We start from the raw sequence: 19,689 nt of genomic DNA on the forward strand, positions 1-19,689 counted from the left end.
TCTGTGAAAGGTCTACATGTAGTATATATATATATGTAATATCAAAGCAATTGAATTTTTGGTTTTTAACAAGAAGTCGAAAATATCACTTTTTACCAAAAATGACAAAAATATTCACCAAAATTAGAGAATTGAAGATATCATCACAAAATGAACAAATCTGAGAAAGGTCTACATGTAGTATCTATATATGTAATATCAAAGCAAACAGACTTACAGTTTTTAACAAGAAGTCGAAAATATCACTTTTTACCAAAAATGACAAAAATATTCACCAAAATTAGAGAATTGAAGATATCATCACAAAATGAGCAAATCTGAGAGAGGTCCACATGTAGTACCTATATATGTAATATCAAAGCAAACGAACTTACAGTTTTTAACAAGAAGTCGAAAAATATCACTTTTTACCAAAAATGACAAAAATATTCACCAAAATTAGAGAATTAAAGATATCATTACAAAATGAACAAATCTGAGAGAGGTCCACATGTAGTACCTATACATGTAATATCAAAGCAATTGCACTTGCGGTTTTTAACAAGAAGTCGAAAATATCACTTTTTACCAAAAATTACAAAAATATTCACCAAAATTAGAGAATTGAAGATATCAACATGAAATGAACAAACCTGAGAGGTCTCCCCAAGGTACATATACACCAAGTATCAAAGTATTCAGGCTTGTAGTTTTCAAGAAGAAGTCGAAAAAGTAAAACATTGACACGGACGACGACGGACAATCACTCATATGATAAGCTCCGCTCGACAAAGTCGACAGCGGAGCTAAAAAGTAAAACATTGACACGGACGACGCCAGACAATCACTCATATGATAAGCTCCGCTCGACAAAGTCGACAGCGGAGCTAAAAATCTAGTGATTGCAAGGCCAAATGTTGGTGGTTTCAGATTCACATTTTTTTTATAATATTCTACTGTGTGTGGATTCACAAACATTCACATCCATTCATAATTCCTATAATCAGTGATTTAGAATACCAGCAAATCTGAATAATTCTCAAATATTTCAAGCAATTATGTATGTATATTCACACATTTTCATAGATTATTGCCAAGACCACAATAATATTTTAGGATGCAAATCAAAATGCAACTTTTAACCTCAAGATGAAGTATGCCATTCTATGATTTCAAAAATAGGAATTTAAACAAATTCTTTAAACATCAAGTATGTTAACAATAGAGGGCGCAGTATTTGCAAAACAATATCCCCATAATCTTGATTTACATTGAGTAATTCTGAGTGTCTGTGTGAAACTTTACAACGGTCAAAATGTTACATATTTATAACTGGGTTCCTAAAACTGAAACAAAATAAAATTCCAGAATTTTCCTGGAATGTTTCATTTCAACAAAGATCATTTTCTGTTCCTTTTTTTTGTTGTCAATGTAAGATATATAGCAGCCGTAATGAAAAAGCTGGAGTTTTACAATGATTGTGCAAACAATTCATTTTTTACATCTTAATATATTTTTATGAGTATTGTACATTTCCCAGAACTAAAAGGCATTATTACTGGATTTTCAAAAATATTCTAGTACTGTATGAACCCTATTACAAACATGGATCACTTAATAAGTACATGCCACGCTACAACGACTGATTGTGAACTTTTTAGACCAAACTTTTCTAGAAGGTGAAATAGAATCTGGTGATGTTGTGTTACTTACCACATCAGCTAAAGATTCTTCTAATAATTTTAATTTGTGTTCTTTTTCTCTGACAAGTCGATGTCCAGTACTCATATTAACCATGGCTTTGTCAAGCTCCAGTGCCTCCTGTCAAAACAATTATGATAAAATACACATATCAGATTCTTTTCACATTCTACCAAAGGCAGCCTAACTGTAAATCTGAAGTTTTGTGAAATTTGTCTGTACTGCAATGACATCGCTCGATTTTAATAAAAAATTATCAATCTCATGATTTAAACGTTGATGACATAGCCACTGTCTATTTTTGCAATATTGAGGCCAATTTTAATGTAGATCTGTGTTAGATGAATCTAAAGAGATGGGAATTATGATGACATAGTTTCTTTATGTTTTTGCAATAAAGTTATGGCCATTGAGAATAAAGATCTGTATATACATGAATCTCAAAAAATGATTCACTGTCGATGACAGGTATTTGACAAATCAAATCAAATTGACCTGCATATGTTTCTCGTTATGTTTTAACAAAATCAGTTTTGACATGCCAATCATTGATTTAGAATGCATATAGACAAGACCATGAAACATAATACTATGTTAGAATGGCGACTAAAAAGATCAATGGTATGTAATTTGCACCAACGAATATTTTAAAATTTACTTTTGTGAAGTACGTACATGCCTGTTGCATGATAACCACTGCTAATTAATACATATCAGATAATTTAATTCAGAAAAAAAGATGAAAGCAAAAATAACTTGTCTGCTGTTCATTTGACTGACCTTCTCCAGGTTAATCTGCACATCCTCTAAGAAAGAAGCCGAGTCTGTTGCGCCATCGATTTGCTGGTCTGTAAGATCTCTCCTCAATTCTTGTCGTGCTTCCTGTAAGGCTAGTTGACGTCTTTTTAGTGATGTTTTTTGGCGTCTTAAAAACTCCTTGGCTCTGGCAATGGCATCGTTTTCTAGTGATAGTCTCACCTTCAAATCACTGTAATAATAATGAAAAGTTGTTAGTATTGATATTGTAATGCAAAAAATAAGTAGGATTTGTCACAAATATGAAATCTTCTGTTGCAGGTCAAATCATGCAAAAAAAAAACATCATGGCGAAAAGTGTATTTCATCGAGAGTTTACGTACATTCCAACACATTCAACAATGATGAAGATTTTGAATGTGTTCCAACAGACTCTAATATTTTTAATCTCATAAATTTGGGTGGTACGTAATTAATATTGCACATTTTTGTGACCATTTCTGTTTCTTCATTGTAAAAGTCAATGACCACGCAATTAATTTCATCATTTAATTTACCCTCAAAGAAGGAGTATCCCCCTCAATCTGTCACATGGTGAATTAAAATTGTCATTTGCACTCTTTTCGAGACTAGTGCTCGGGTAAGCGCTGACCCCTAAAAATCATGATTTTCTGAGTTGAGAACACTGGGCGGTCTAGTACAGTAGAACTAAAATAAACAAAGAATGCTGTTCATCCCATGTAACGTATCACATGTGGACAACATGCACAGACAATAAAACTCCTTTCAACCCTATATATTACTGTGTGGTGGCTTTTCAGTGATTTGTTAGAAAGTTTATTCCCTTTACCCCCCCCCCCCCCACCTTTACCCAGTTCAACACCCGTTATAAATACGCCTGTCACTATTCTAGCTTTTTGATTACTGATGCATTTGTGCAAATTAAATGATCTGATGAATATTCATGAAAGATGGATACACACTTCACATTTACTGGAGTTTAAGAGTATACCTACCCATAGTGTCCCTGTAGCTTAGCATTGAATCCCCTGTAGTCTTCAGATTCATCCGAGTCATAGTCTTTCCATGCACGTCTGTTTTGTTGGTGTTGGTTTATGTGTCGTTGTCTGTATTCTGGTAGATCAGCCTACAAATAAAGTATTCACACACTTATAACATAATAACTGGCTGTGATGGAATATTCCATGGTTGGCAAGTTACTGAATGTGCTCCTGACAGACAAGGGAGGTCGTTTTTACATCTGGTTGTCCGTGAGCTTGTTTGCATCAGTTTGTTGAATATACATGGTTGTACATGTACGTATGAATGTAAATGTTTTCTATATTTTATGAGAAGTTTGTGAACTTTCAAGGTAACATTGGATTTCTAAAATACAGAATCAATATGTGTGGTACAAAATAGAACTTTGGAAGTTAATTTGTGAAGTAAACCCTTCTTTTTGACAAACAGGTTGATGACAAAAAACAAGATATCATTATTTTTTTATAAATTTTCAGTGCTCAGTTTGGACACTCATTTTAGAAAATGGTAGCCATGATAGTTAGTGCACTCTTGGCTACTGTTAATTGTGTCCCTCTAGATATAATCCTGCATACATTTATTAAAATAATACATTGTACATCAACTGCTGAAAGCCTCAATAAAAAATTGCAAGTATTGCCAAAAGCTCCAACACCTGATATAATATAAGGTTACTTACCAAACTTCTTTTACTTGAGCGTCTTGGTTTTTCGGATACTTTCTTCCGAGGTCGTTTTTTCTCCTCTTCTTCTTCATCCTCCTCTACAAATTAAAAAAAAAGACAATTTCTTCTTCAATTCTGTGATTAAAACACTTCAATCTGTAAAGTCAGCAAATTATATTCATTGTACACTTCAGACAGGATTCACACAATACACATGCTAAGTTTTTTGTTTTGTTTTTGGGTGGCAGGGGGCAAAAACTGGTCTGGTCTATTGAGAATTTATACATAGAAAGTAGTAGATTTGGGAGATATGGAGGATGGGATCAAAAATCATCCACACCATTCCCATTAAAAACAAAATTAACAGATACCATGTCAGAATTTGCCTATATCTGTGTTTTGTGAGTCTAAGACAATTGTTGCAGGGGTTTATTTTCAAGATACAGTCATTCCATTCTTATCTAGATGTGTTTGGTGTTATTACTTACCATCTGTGAAGTGTTCCTCATCATCATCATCAGATTTGAATAGATCTCTAGGATGTACCATCTCACGTTCCTGAAATATACGTCAAAATAGTGAGTAAGCAGCAGGACATATCATTAGAGAAAAGTGATCATTCCACTCATCTATCACTCATGCAAGTCAACACCAAGAATAGCTATTTATCATTTCCAAATCCATAGTCTTTATCCAAATCCAAATCTTTAGTTTGCTGAAATATTTTCATTTAAATTCATTCCCTGAGAGAACAGTTATTTTTAGCTGAATTAGTTTCCATAAATAAATAATAACATGTTGTTTTGTTAACTGAGTCACACACATGTATATTTAATTACATCAGCGGACAACAACATCCTTTATATGTTCGAGTGAATGACTAGTTCTTGCCAAACAGTAACTGCACATGCATGCATGCACATTGTAAACAAGACCTCACAGGGAGGGGTGAGATGGTGTATGGAAAGAATGGTGTTGATATACAAATGAATGTTTCCCACCTCTCCTTCTGGTTCTGGTGATGATGGTTCCAGTTCGTCCAATTGCAATCCTGGAGTTTTTGGCGTCCTGGGAACAGCACTGTTTACCATATCGATCTCTGTATTCTCCAATCTCTGCGACATTTTGCTGTGAGAAAAAAAAAAGATATAATGAGGTATGGATAGAAAAAATCAATATACTGTAGAATACTTTATTTTCGCTTGGAATTCATTTCCACTATTTTCGTTGAAGGGATGATTCCGTGAAAATAAAATCCAGCGAATTATAGTTTTTTTCCTATATTTCACATTCACCTCATCAAAAATCAGTGAATATAAATTCCATACAAAATGCCCAAAAAAAGCCTTTTCAGCGAAAATTAATTCCAGATAAAATAAAGTATTTTATAGTACTTCTTTTCTCTATCACACCTCTAGTAACTAAGTAATCTGAGATAGAAGCACCACTCACAGCAACATATGAGGGCATGCATCACAGTACAGCCAATTATATTGACCAGTGTGTAACAGAGGTCAGTGCAATCCAGTACTGCCTGAGTACATCCTTTGCAGTTTTCTTGTAATGACACATCTTTTATTCATAATTTAGAGAGACATAACATAATATCTGCAAAAAATATTTTAGGTGATTTATGCCAGAGTGATTTGAGTTAAGTGACGTGTGTAAATTTCCTTCATGCGGAACATTTATTTTTACTGCAGCCGATATAAACAAAGGAAAGTGTTTGAATGTGGGGTAAATACAATGTATGCTTTCAAAATAAAGAAAACGTAACATTTATATGCATCTGTAAAATGCTCAATTTTAGGTTTACAGTCAGCTGAATTTCTCTAATGGATCATGTATTACAATGTTTTTTAGATTGTAAGATGAAAAACATTACACTGACCACATATAGACAACTTTCCCGTTTGGGGGTGTAACATAAACTTGCATGTTAGATATTGTGTTTCTGGGAGTACCAATCAACGTCACAAAAAATAAATTCCCTTACAGACTATCAGCAAACTGACAAGTTTGTATTTTCCACCATGACAAAGCAGTATTTTTTCACCCCAGTTTTGATACGTTCCGGGAGAGTAGTCTATAGTTACATTTATGAATAAAATGCACTCATTATTTTTATGTTAAAGAAGAGATTCGTCGTTAAGAGGGCGATGTTTATGAGGAAGGCAGATCCTTCTATCCACTACAAACAATGAAGAGGAGGTCACGGTAAGATAGAAGACAAAGGATTCATACCTCAATTTCTTAGCCTGTTGTTCTCGAGTTCTCTTCATTTTTCGTATCTCGGCTTCTAACTTTGATTTGTCTTTTTTAAGTTTGTCAAAATCTTTCTTTTCATCTTTGATGCCATTCTGCAGTTCTTTTCTTTCTGCCTGCATTTTTTCAAGATCTCTAGCGTTGGCATCGGTGGCTCTCTTACTGAAAGCATCCTATGAGGAGGAGAATTATACACAAGGTTAAAATGAAATGTGACAAGTCTGTGGTCTACATTAATGCCATAGGTGCGTGCCACATGCAACTGATGAAAACACTCCATGATCACTCAGTATACTAGATGAATGCAGCGTGTTCATTCTCAGCTGACAGCCAGCAATTACAGACAATCTATTCTGTTATTTTTGTCTCCCATTTTGTACAGAAAGTCTACTGTGAAACGCTTTAATTTTGCATGAGACAAATTTTCACGAATTGCGCAAATTTTTAAAAATCACAGATTTTGTTGCAGTGACAAGGTTCAATGACACAGAATGTTGGTGACTCCCGTGAATGCCATAAAATGCTGAAAACATTTCTAGCAGTGAAAACAAAATAATTTACAGTACAGGAACAGTACAGATGTGACAAATATTGGTGTTTATGTTGACACCAGGAGAGCACAGTAAATTGATATCAACATAATGTTAAGATGGTTATCCAGCCTTGTCACATAGTCACAAACATGGAATACTGATTCTGTGGCAAAATGCTTAGTTAGCACTTGCAATTGCATTTAAAAATATATTCTATGTCCAGAACTGTCACACAAAGATTGAATCACATCGAATTTCTGACGAGTGTGAATAACAAATAGTTCTCAACTTACGTCTTGTTCTTGTTCGTATTTGTCCATTTCTTCTCTCAATTTTTCTTGTCTCCTTTCAAGTTCATTTTCCTATGAATTGAATTATTGTTATCGTTATGACTGGATTTATCATAAAATCAACAGCATTCTGTTAGCTATGTTCACATGGCGAGATCTCGTCACATGCTCAATAATGTTAAACCATCAGGTTTTCAAAAGGATTACCTGTACATTGGAACCCATTTGGCTCATGTTGAAAATGCACCTTACTTTGTAGATCTGTTAGTTGACTAAAACATGGCAGATGATAAGCATATTCTGCATGTGTATGATGCTATGGTATTTATTTTTAACCATTGTTGAAAGAAAAATTCAAAGAGCAGCAATTTTTTAATGGAGATGTAGCATTTTAAAAAGAGACCAATTGCAGCAGTATATACACATGCGTCCCAGAAAACGTTCTGTGTTCAATTGATTTCTAGATACACATTTTGTTATTCCTTCTTGAGCTAGAAACAAAATATCACCTTCCCTCCACTTCTGACTTATACTGACCACAATTTTTATCATTCAATATATTTCTCTATACAGGTTCACCGCCCAGGGTGTGATTCCGAGCACTCAGTCATGGCTGGGACTAAGATTAATTTTTTTCGATCTCAGGCAGTACGAGATCGCATTAATGAGATTACTGTACTGCCTTTGTGTATAGGTCTCATGCCACTAATTAACCAATGGCTGCTCGTAGCCCTCAATTTAAATGCCCAGCAAGAACCAATGAAATTTTTTAAATATTATTTTTCTCAGGTGCTCCCTGTTTGAGGGCGTAATCACCTGGGTCAGAGGTGAGACCAACATGTGGTCTTTTGTTTACTACTTAGCGGCTGTGTACCTGTGGGTTTATTCTGTGTGTTAATGGATGTTCTAATCTTGGTGTTTTTGCAGTGATTTCTCTTGGTGCAATCCAAATACAGTAGGTGTGTCTTGTTTACCTGAGATTTGCAAGAGTTTGAGCTGGCCAACATGTTAGTTTTTTTCATATGGTTGATTACTGGCATGTTGATTTCCCATTTTTGAGCCATATTTTCAACTTTCTTCGTCATTTTCATATAGCAATCTCGTCATATGTTAACATTGTCGTCTATGGAAATTCAATTAGTGGTATGAGCCCTATACTTCACAGTATACTCAGGATAACCTTATGATATACAACATTTTTTTTTTACCTCTTTCTCTAGCTCTTTCAATTCTCGTTCCAGATCTTTCCTTCTTTGATCCAATGACTCAGTCATCTCCTTCAAAGTCATATCCTGCTCTTCGTGTTTTCCATGTAATTTTTCTTTCTTCTTTTCAAATTCACGTCTTAGTTCCGCCAATACTTTGTCATTGTCCTTTATAAGTTTCTTCTTCTCTGCCTCGATCTTATCGGCCAACGTTTTCTTTTCATGAATCTCCTTTTGTGAATGAAATAACTATTTGTTAGTTTGTGTGTAGAACTCTAATTCATTTGACCACCAGAACATTATGTGCTTTAATAAAGTAATCACTCTAATCGTGTTCGTTTTGCCAACCATTTGTAAAGGTCAATGTGACCATATATTAAACCTTTGAACACAATACTTTGGTGGGATATTTTGCAATATTCTGTGATATCTTTGTAAATATTGATCCAAATGAATGTACTTTCCACTTGGTTACAGGTCTTGATAAAAAAAATTGATAACTAATTGCAAAAAAAGAAATTAATCTTTCACCAAATAAATGATTTTAGTCTAAATTTACTTAGGTGACTATAACCTTGTCACCTCAAACACCTCAAATCAAACTTTCGTTGTCAAGGCATGATGGAATACGCCGATATTTAGACTTATTTTAGAGATCATTTCACAAGAACTGGCAATGACCAAAGATGAACTTGAATCTGCAAATAGCTGTTTTTTGTTTTCGTCACAAGTGAAATTGACTGTGTGGTTTCAATAATAAGATATCTTCTCCCTGCCAGCAGTTAAAAAGATGTATGAATATTTAGTTTTTAACTTACTTTTTCTTCATACTCCTGTCGGATTTTCTTGATTTCTCGTTCATGTTCCTTCCTCAGTTTTTCCAATTCTTTTCTGTGTTCGTCTTTCAATTCTTGTTTTCTTTCCTTAAGTACATTTTCCAGCTATAACAAAAATAGATTTTTCAATTTTACGGTATCCTCAACATTTAGCACGTCTGAGTCAGTGCCCCAACAAATGATATATACTTGTAGTATTTTTTCTGTACCCCTTTGAGACTTGAGTGAATTCAAATTTCCAGTATACATACAATGTACAATAAATACCTTCAAAGTACACTTTACAGTACACACCAATAACATTCTGAACACTTTGGAGCCTCTGAATTTTTGCTACAAAATTTGTTTACTTTGAGCACTTTTACAAAAAGAAAATTTTGTGAAAATTTTGTGACTGTCATAAAAAATAACCTGTTCTATCTTCATCGACATCAAATTTCCAAAACTTGCAATGTTAACAGAAATTTGTCGCAATGTTAAAGGTCGTCATGTCGCATCCTGATCGATATGGGAATCATATCGTCGTACATAGCATGTGTAAAATACATTGTTTATTTACATTGAAATTCAAACATGCATTGTGACCACCACCCTTTAGAGTGGTTTACAAAACTTACCCCTTCACCAAGTTCTTCAACTGCTGACTGCTTCTCTCTGGATGCTCTCAGTTTAGACTCCTCTCTTTTCTTTTCTTCCGATTGTGCTTCTTGGAGTTCAGCTACTAAGTCATCCATTTCCTGTTCAACAGAAAGCAATGAAAACCAACAATCTTAATTCTCTAGTAGTCTCAGACATAGTATAGTGACGCCAATGATGGAAATACATACTTTTAAAATATTTGTTTTGATAAACAGATCACATCCCCAATGTGCTTTCTACTACAATTAGAACCATATTTGCTTCATCAGGAACAAATCTCCAATCTGAGTGCATGTATACATTTATTGTAATCTAAATTATTAAAATATGAATTATTTTGATTACAGACACTGTTCTGTAATTATCAAACTACTTGACATATTTTTATTTTGTGACACACAACATTTAATTATTTTTTTCCTTTGTTGTTTGACAATTTTGTCAATATATTAACCCAATAAAGCATTATTAAATTTTTGGCTAATACATTTTATGTAGGCGCATGTGCTACTAATGGTATTGTAAAGAATCTTTTTTATTCGTATTTAATTTCACAATTTTAATAGGGGAAATACGGTATTGTAAAAAAAACATTTTTATTTGTATTTCATTTCACTATTTTGATTATTTTAAACGTATATGAGTTCTATTATTCATTGTTACTTGATTTAAATTCACAATATTCACAATATGTAATGTTTCATGCACAACGCTGTCCGATTCAAATAATAATTAGAAAGAAAGAACTTAATTACCCTTTCATGTTTTTCCACCAATTGTTTTCTCTTCTGTTCCATCTTATTTGAGTGTTTCTTTTCTAGGTCATCAATCATCGTCTGCAGATCAGAGTCAAGTTTCTCCTTTGTTTCATCCACTCCCTGTAGAGAATTAGCACAATTTTAAGTTTGAATAAAGAATGCCCTCTATCATCCTTCTGTACAAAACTTTTGTTTACACAGTCCTAACAGATGCTCTTCAGACACTTTCTCGTGGGAAATTTTTACTCAAAAGTGAGAGCAAAACAGGTACATGCATTGTGAATATAACAGAATAACTGAACTTAAGAAGAACACAGTAAATAATGTGACTGGACAATTGGACAAAGTTGTAGAAGAAACACACACCTTGACTTTCATCTCTTCCAACTTCCTCTTCTCTGCTTTGACAGCTTCTTCCACTTCTTTCTGGATTTTATCCAAGGCTTTCTGTTTTTCTTCTTCTAAGTTAGTTTTATCATTCTTTTGTAAATCTTGCAGTTCATCTTTAAGTTTTTGCATTGACTGCTCCAACTCATTTCTGTAACAATTAGCATAAATTAGCATACTCATATACTGGCATGTAATTAGTCAAAATCAAATATGTTAATGTCATCATTAATACATTCTCATATACTGGCATGTAATTGGTTAAAGTCAAATATGTTAATGTATCATTAGTATAAATTAGCAACTCATATTCTTGCACGTAATTGGTCAAAGTCAAGTATGTTTATAAGTAAATCATTAGAATAAATTAACAGATACACATATATGATTTGTCAAAGATAAGCATGTTAACTTATCATTAACATATACACAAACTGGCATGTGATTGGTCAATGTCCAACACATTTCTGCAAATAGATATGTGGCTGTTGGGAGTTTCTGAAAGCACAAACTGTTGTTACACCTGATTGCCTTTGTTTTTACACATTTTTTGGGGGTATTATATTTGACTCAATTACAAATTCCCTAAATATAGATGGATGCATTTCTAATTTTCTGCTTCATAAATGACATGCCAGAGAATAAGTATAACCTATTGCATAAAATAAAATATCTGTGCATCAGTGATATATAATATCAGCTTAGAGGGCAGACTGGTTCACATGCTATTATAACTGTAGTAAATTATGAATAACTGTCTTGTTTATAATTGTGATTGAAATGCCAGGCTGAGCCATTTCCATGACAACCCACATCAACTAACCTAAGTTTCTTTTCTTCTTCCTCTTGTTCTCTTCGGATCTTATCACGTAGTTTGCGTAAGGAATCCGATTTACTTTCTTGCAGCCTAGCTTCCTCGTCTTCATGTGAGTCTCTCACATCTTTCCTCAATGTTCTGTAATAAACATACATCAATCAATCACATCGTTGTCAAAATACTGCAAATTATGTTCAATATGGGTCCCAGATTGCATGTTTCCACAAAACGGATAAGGACATTCACAAGGACCAAAGTGAAATTGTTACAAAATTTGCAGTTTTCTCTGACTTTGCAAACAGTATCTGACATATTTAAATCAATTCACAGTAATACCCAAATGTGGTGATGTAAATAAAGTACATACAGTTGTATTACCAGTAATTTATTTATAATTGAATACCAGAGGGATTAATACAAAATGTCCAATTTTTTTAGAATCTTGAATACTGTAGATGACTGTTTGATTTGGTAGAAATTACGAGACCTTCAAACTTTGAGGATCAACACATTTCGGTTTGCTGTGAATACATGGAAGATAATAATCAGTCACACTATGAGATTAATGTACACTCTGGCAGTATAGGAATGTATCAACCTCCACTTGGTGCCGATCATAAAATCGTTGTATTGCCTGGGTGCATATTATGCAGTATTCTTGTGATAATATTATTATACATCTTTTTCCTGCCTGCAGAAGTAATTAAAAAAAAAAATCCGAAATGGCAACGAAAACTATTTTGCTTTATGCAAATATTTGTGTTGAGTGATGGGATTCAATTTCTGTCATGCTAAAATAATAGCTAATTCTGTTTGAATGTGATGTAAATGTGATACACACTTTCCATATAAAGAAGACATATTCATTACACTTTCAACACATCTGTATAGTATGAACAGTAAATGTTTTCTATTGTTTCCTGTATCAGATGTATATTTTAATAAGCTATGTCTGCCATTCTGTGGATTGTGTTTTAGCTAATGACGCATAATACATTTTCAAATTTTGTTATTCAATGAAATGTTTTCATTGTCCCACTTTTCCCATGACATGATAATGTGAGAAACGGTGAGAAAGTCACATGTGTTCAAGATGCTGAAAATTAGTTAATTAATATATAAAACTAACGTGATTCCAAAAGGCAGCATACATGTAGGTATATTGGGAATATAGGTTATATAAACTGTGTTAGCGCTGCATATTAGCCACGTATATGATTACTGCAATTTAATGTGACTAATGTGATTCGTAATTGACTAGCCATAATAACTTAACTTAAAATCTGAAATTACAATATAGGAAATATTATCTACTACACAAAGCAGGATACCTACATGTATCTAGTGAGACAATTATGACATGCATAATAAATACAAGTACTGTAGAATACTTTATTTTCGCTTGGAATTAATTTTCGCTATTTTCGCTGAAGGGATGATTCTGTGAAAATAAAATCCAGCGAATATACTTTTTTTTTCCTTATTTCACATTAAACTCATCAAAAATCAGTGAAAATAAATTCCATACAAAACGCCCAAAAAGCCTTTTCAGTGAAAATTAATTCCAGCGAAAAAATAAAGTATTCCACAGTATTACAACTTGAATGTGGCTAATGATAACTTTATTTAGCCAATAACATACTGTAAAATACTTTATTTGAGCTAGAATTAATTTTCGCTGAAAAGATTTTTTTGGCATTTTGCATTTATTTTCACTGATTTCTGACGAGTTTAATGTGAAATATAGGAAAAAAGGTATATCGTTGGATTTTATTTTCACTGAATAATTCCTTCAGCGAAAATAGCGAAAATTAAAGTAATATGCTAGTACCCACAGCTAGCACTAACACAGAAAAAAACTAACTTGGTTCTGAAATGGCACTAATTGTACCCATTTTACTTACTTAATATTTGCGTCTCTTTCTTGTTCAATTTCTCGTTCTTCTTTATCTTGTTCTTGTTTTATCTTTTGTTTAAATTCTCTGAGAGCATCTTCTTTATCATTTAGTAAATCTAATTTAGCATTTTCTAATTCCTTACTGAGTCTTGCCTTCAAATCAGCAAGCTCCCTCTCGTGGTCCCTCTTCGTTTTATCTTCCTCGTCTTTAAAGTGTTTGTCATGTTCCATCCTCCTGTGGGTGAACACACATTACATTTGTCATTTTTTTTACAAATTTTTTAACTAGGTGACAGTTCCAGATGTTAAAGGGTGGTGGTCGTCGCGACGCGCATGTGCGACATTTGTGTTGATAAACATTGATTTCCCACAATCCAGTCCACTCTTCTAATGGAAATCACAAGTATGAGGTCGGACCTGGGCACGTCTTGTACTAATTACCATCGGCAACTCCTTCGATAACTTCCAATCACCCAAAAAATACCTAATTAAACAGCCAAAGTCGCCATCCTTGTTTATATGAGACCTATCAGTGTTCTCCACAAATAAAATTTAAAGAGGGGCACTAATTTGCATATAATTAGCATATCTAAGTTGCATATAATTAGCATACCAATCAAACATTTCAAAGAAAATTCTTAGCACTTTTATATTTACAGCAACCTTAAATACTGTGTACAAGTACTATATTAATGGTCTTGAATTATTTTGATGAATAAATTAAGCCACTTGATGTAAAAAAATATCAACTTTGACAAATGAAGAATATCAATTTTATTCTCTGCAATGGAACAAGTTGTGAAATTCTAGCCTTTCATTCATTTCTTTTAAATTTCTTTCAAGTATTTTCATTTTCAAAAGTTTTATAAATGCTCTGACATATTGTAATAGTTGAAAAACCCAAGTAATAAGAAGAAACATATTTTCACATAACAAAATTACCATTTAAAAAAAAAGAAAAAATCGAATCCAATGACTGTAAATAAATTGATCATTATATTGATTGCGTTATGGGTACTGAGGACAAAGGTCAAATCAGATACAGTGTCATCCTTGTTGTTTCAGTGTTTACCGTACATTTTGTTTTGGTGATTTATTTGATGATTCTTTTTACTTTTCACCAATAAAAGGCAAGTAACAAGCATTTAGACCAATAAATTGTTGCTGGTTCTTCGGTTCTCAAGTATCTAAGCTACTTCAGGAATGATGAGGGAACTTGTTTTGACTCTCCCATTGCGTGAATAACGCAATGCTTGAGACAATCACTTCACGCATCTATCCATTGTTTTTTGTTTATTTATTCAGCCAGTTTTTCCCTAGACATTCAATCCATTGTCCTAGTTGTCACCTATGCCACTATCTGTCTCTTAGTTCTTTGTTTTATCGCTTGTCAATTAATAAGAGGTCTCTCAATAACGTCGTTGGGACATCTTCCGGGACTCGTGAAACAGCTGTTTACCGAAAACAAAGGAGGGCGCTGAAGATAAATAGAGGGGCGCTATAAATTGAAGAGGGGCGCAAATAAATTAAGAGGGACGCTGCGCCCCTCTTAAACCCCTCGTGGAGAACACTGCCTATATATCTCGCGCATGTGTGACACAACGACTATTGCCCTTTAATCCTTGGGATGCTGAAGTCAACTTTTTTCACCTTTCCATAAATAAATTTACATTCATGTTTAGGTATTTTTTAGCTGTGACCTCCCCACTGAGTCTTATGGCACACTCACCCAGGATACCAGTGTAACCAGGTAAGGTTTGAAGTCTAGTAAGTTGGTTGTTCTGTCAATGTGCTGTTTTCTCAAATTAGTATAGTTAATCGCACGAGTTGGAGTGCGTTTACAACTATAAAGGCCACAGTGGCCTTTATAGTTGTAAACGCACGACAACGAGTTGCGATTAACGGCTTATACCACGCATCCCCATGCATAAAACGATTAAATTGCAAGAAATTTTTAGTGACTGTTTCGGTTGTGCGTGAGATTGTGCCACCTAAATTTGCATGAGAATGCTCTTTGAGATTCAAATTAGTAAAGCTCATCTGCGTTCATCGAATACGGTTGGATGTTAAGTGATATGGCCAATAAGCCTCATTTGCTGAATGGTCTTTTCAAATAAACTCCACTCATTGGTCAATATTTTGAATACATTTGAATTTTGCACGTGTCAAAGCATGGTCTTGTGATTTCGAATGCAGGCAGCGCTCAGTGATGGTCGAATACAGTGACATCTCCGATTCGGAGTACAACGATGACATTGAGAGATTTTGCTCTCAATACGACGAAAAAGAAGATTTAAGTTAACAAAACAACAAGAACGTCAACGTTTCGGTTTACCTGTAGACAATGAACAGATAGCTGCCATTCAGAATTCGCGAGTGCCAAAAAACACGCGTAGATGTACTAACTGGGGAGTGTCTGTGTGGGATGAATGGGGCTGAGCCAGAAATGAACGAGTCGAGAAGCACGGGGTAAGCAGTAGTGACGTGTTCTCATTTGTTCCCAGATTACGCAGCGAACTTGGTGTACGTGAACTTTCATTTTGGTTGTGTCGCTTTGTTGTCGAGGCTCGTCGACAAGACGGAACAGAATATCCATCTAATAGCCTGCGTGTGCTTTGTAGCGCAATTCAGAGATATTTACGTGACGAATGCAAAAGAGTTGACTTGTGCTTTATGGATACACATGCTCGGGAATTTATGGAATTCCATAACACCATGGACGGTGTAATGAAGAGTATAGACAGACGAGGAATAGGTGTTATTAAACGTCAAGCTGAACCATACACAGATGATGATGAAAACAAATTGTGGGATAAGGTTTTTTCCACAGTCTGCTACAAATTTGAGTTATGCGGTCTACTTTTATGTGTGTAAAGTGTTCGCTCTCCGAGCAGTCGACGAACATAGTAACCTTACAGCCGAACAGTTCGTACAAGGATCAGACAATCAAGCTGACTATATTGAATTTAATGGTAGACCGTGTAAAAATAATCAAGGACTGTATTACTCGCGGAAAATCCTGTATAAAAATGTGCGCCAATACGGCGATCCTTCCAACACGCGTTGTGTTGTTCAGTTATTGAAACGTTATTTGCAATGTATTCCACCGAAAGGTCCCTTCTACCGACGTCCACTGACGTCCAGCGGAGGGCTCAAATTTTCTAAACAGAAGATTGGAGTAAATACTTTACGACAATATCCAAAAAGAATGTGTGATCTGGCTGGAATAGATGGGTATCATACTGGACACTCGGGTAAGGTAAGTTTGTCTCAAGTGATTCTGGGGTGGGTGGGATCTTGGGATGGGTTCAAATGTGTTTGAATTTCGCCGATTGAAAACAAATATTGTACATTGTGAAAACGTATTTCAAACACGATGCAAATAAATGTCGGTATATTTACTTCTCAAATCATTCTTTTCATACTTTTAGGTTACTGCGGCGACTTCGTTGTATGAAAAAGGCTTTGATGAGCAACTAATCAAAGAACGCACTGGTCAGAGATCAGATGATGGTTGAGAACATATAAACGAACAAGTAACTCCCTTCAGAAAATCGTATCTGATGCTCTCCAACCTCCACTACCGAAAGCAAGTACATCAGCCATCGTAATTGACGATTCCGATTCCGTACACAAGCCTAAGGTTGAAAGATATGAACAGCCACCAGCTGAACCAGTGACTGCAACATCACATGCAGAATTCAGAGAAATGTGTCGTTCAAATGATTGTTGTTCTAAACAAATTAAAATTAAGATCCAGGACGGAAACAAATGTGTCAATATTGAATTGTAGTGTTGTAGTACTTTTTTTTTCCATAGAAAGTATAATTAAATTAGTGCGATTTGCACCCTCATTGTGATTTGTGTGATTAAATGCATATACTTTGTTTAATTTGTAATGCAAATTGTAAACGGTAACGCTTTGATTGATATGCAAATTGTAAACGGTTACACTTCTATTGATATGTTAATTGTAAACGCTACACTTTTGATACAAAGTGTAGCATTTACACTTTGCATATGAATGAAAGTGTGACCGTTTACACTTTGCATATTTGCGAATGCGTTGCTTTTTACAATTTGCATATAAATTCACCCTGTTTGCAAGAATAAATCGTTGGCGAGAACAATGATGCACGTGACCAAAAGTGGTATAATAATTAATATTGGAATTCTTAACTAGACATATGGTGAGCAGGACTATAGCAAGAAAATTGAAACTGTCTGTCTAAAACTTTATCAAAATGAAAAACAGCAGTTGCTAGTCTGCAGGTATAGACTTGTAGTTTATTTGTTGTTGATTATTTATAGTAATTATTTTATAATTTACAGGTAGTTTTACAGGTAATTTTTTAATAACATGCATGACTTGGTGTGAATTGTTATTCTTTATGACATATTGCCAAAAATTTGGTTTGTTTCCAGACCAGCTGATAGAGGGACAATACCTGTAGTCTCCCATCACAACCACAACACTACCAGTTTAAGAAATCAGAAATTGAACTACCACTTAATAGCATTTGTCATGATTACAAAACTAAAAATAACGTAATCATAGAACATGGTACAGTGCATGAACAAGATCAAATGAGGTCAAGGTGTGCAGACAATAATGACATTTTCAACCTCAACTGTGAATTTCAGTGTTTTTTTGTGAATTCTGAGAAAATTTATTTCATGCACAAAACCTTTGAGAAATAGTTTTAGTTTACATATTTTTTTGTTTGAATCGAAAATTTTCACAAGCAATTAATCACATGACATAATTAGTGAGGTAATTTGAGCAACAAACGATACCACTGTAATATGATTAGTTCTTACCTCTGAGCTGCTGTTGCTTGGATTTCTGCTTTTTTCTTGCGTTCCTCGTCTTCTCGTTTCTTTTTATTCTCTTCTGATGTTGAAATCTTTTTGCCAAGACTTCCTGTGGTAGTGTTTAATTTACTTGTATTCTTCAACTCGCCAAGCAATCCTCCTCCCCTCGTCGGCAGTGAACTTGATAACTGATGATACTAAAAAAACATAACAAATATGCTGAACTAAGGAGGTAACATTAAAAAAAAAAAGTTCATGCCAAAATCAACTTTTCTCACTTCAACATTTTTTTTCAAAAAATTGTCTTCCATATGTCTATCTACCACGCCACCACTAGGTAGGAAAATGTTAGATTTGAAATGCTACAGAATCCATAAAACTGTTTTCTAAATCAGTGGTGGTTGTGCATATTGCAAACTTGAAACAATGAAACCAAACAGAATAACATGCACACCAGAAACCTGAAATGTAAAATATGTAAAAAAGCAGCATGACCTACTTTTATTGCGGCCTCTGGTACAGGAGTCAGGTTTTCAGCTTCCATCACACTCAGCCTATCTGTTAACTTGGGACTTATACCAAAATCCTACACAATGTAAGCATACAAGTTGTAATGTCAAATACTTTAGGCTGACTTTTTGGGTGTTTTGTATGGAGTTAATTTTTGCTGACTTTTCAATGAATTGAATGAATAATTTCAAAAAAAGGGTATATTTGCAGGATTTGACAGAGTGTTATGACACTGTCCCTTTAAGGCTGTTTGACACACATTTGTGTTGCTACTGAGTACATGTGCACAATGCATTATGGGGGAAAAATCTCACATTGTAAATAACTGTTAATAAATAAATAACTCTGGAAACTGAAAAAAAAAAATGTCATCAAGCAAAATTTTAAAATATGAAGAAATAATTTCACCATAAAAAACAATTTTTGGCACTACCATATGTTGGACATATGTTTCTCAATAAAAGAATGTTTACTGATTTTAATTCTTTATTTTTTTTTATTTTTGGTATTCTATCGGCATTAACCCATAATAAAGAAAGCATTGAGAAGATGATATAAACCCTTCTATTTGCTTTAAACTTTCATCTGTTTAAATA

At 34.2% G+C, this 19,689-nt stretch overlaps 1 protein-coding gene and 1 pseudogene across 3 annotated transcripts in view; one reads left to right on the forward strand and one right to left on the reverse strand.

The window, feature by feature from the left end:
• The window catches only part of LOC100369167 (uncharacterized), a 40,418-nt gene that overhangs the window by 7,670 nt on the left and 13,059 nt on the right, over positions 1-19,689 (reverse strand). For all 3 annotated transcript variants that reach the window (XM_085499115.1, XM_085499113.1, XM_085499114.1), the window contains 17 exons: positions 19,083-19,169; positions 18,590-18,780; positions 13,776-14,003; positions 11,878-12,009; positions 11,034-11,205; positions 10,665-10,787; positions 9,888-10,007; positions 9,253-9,375; positions 8,438-8,665; positions 7,233-7,301; positions 6,386-6,579; positions 5,143-5,269; positions 4,630-4,699; positions 4,157-4,239; positions 3,453-3,583; positions 2,461-2,668; positions 1,693-1,800 (listed from right to left, as the gene is read on the reverse strand). In XM_085499115.1, coding sequence (XP_085355241.1) covers positions 1,693-1,800; positions 2,461-2,668; positions 3,453-3,583; positions 4,157-4,239; positions 4,630-4,699; positions 5,143-5,269; positions 6,386-6,579; positions 7,233-7,301; positions 8,438-8,665; positions 9,253-9,375; positions 9,888-10,007; positions 10,665-10,787; positions 11,034-11,205; positions 11,878-12,009; positions 13,776-14,003; positions 18,590-18,780; positions 19,083-19,169 — 2,394 coding nt within the window. The remainder of the gene's footprint in view (positions 1-1,692; positions 1,801-2,460; positions 2,669-3,452; positions 3,584-4,156; positions 4,240-4,629; positions 4,700-5,142; positions 5,270-6,385; positions 6,580-7,232; positions 7,302-8,437; positions 8,666-9,252; positions 9,376-9,887; positions 10,008-10,664; positions 10,788-11,033; positions 11,206-11,877; positions 12,010-13,775; positions 14,004-18,589; positions 18,781-19,082; positions 19,170-19,689) is intronic.
• LOC146745474 (uncharacterized) lies at positions 16,442-17,628 on the forward strand (annotated as a pseudogene).

The sequence above is a fragment of the Saccoglossus kowalevskii genome, chromosome 5, assembly GCF_978046115.1.
Source record: "Saccoglossus kowalevskii chromosome 5, keSacKowa6.1, whole genome shotgun sequence".
Taxonomy (NCBI): domain Eukaryota; kingdom Metazoa; phylum Hemichordata; class Enteropneusta; family Harrimaniidae; genus Saccoglossus; species Saccoglossus kowalevskii.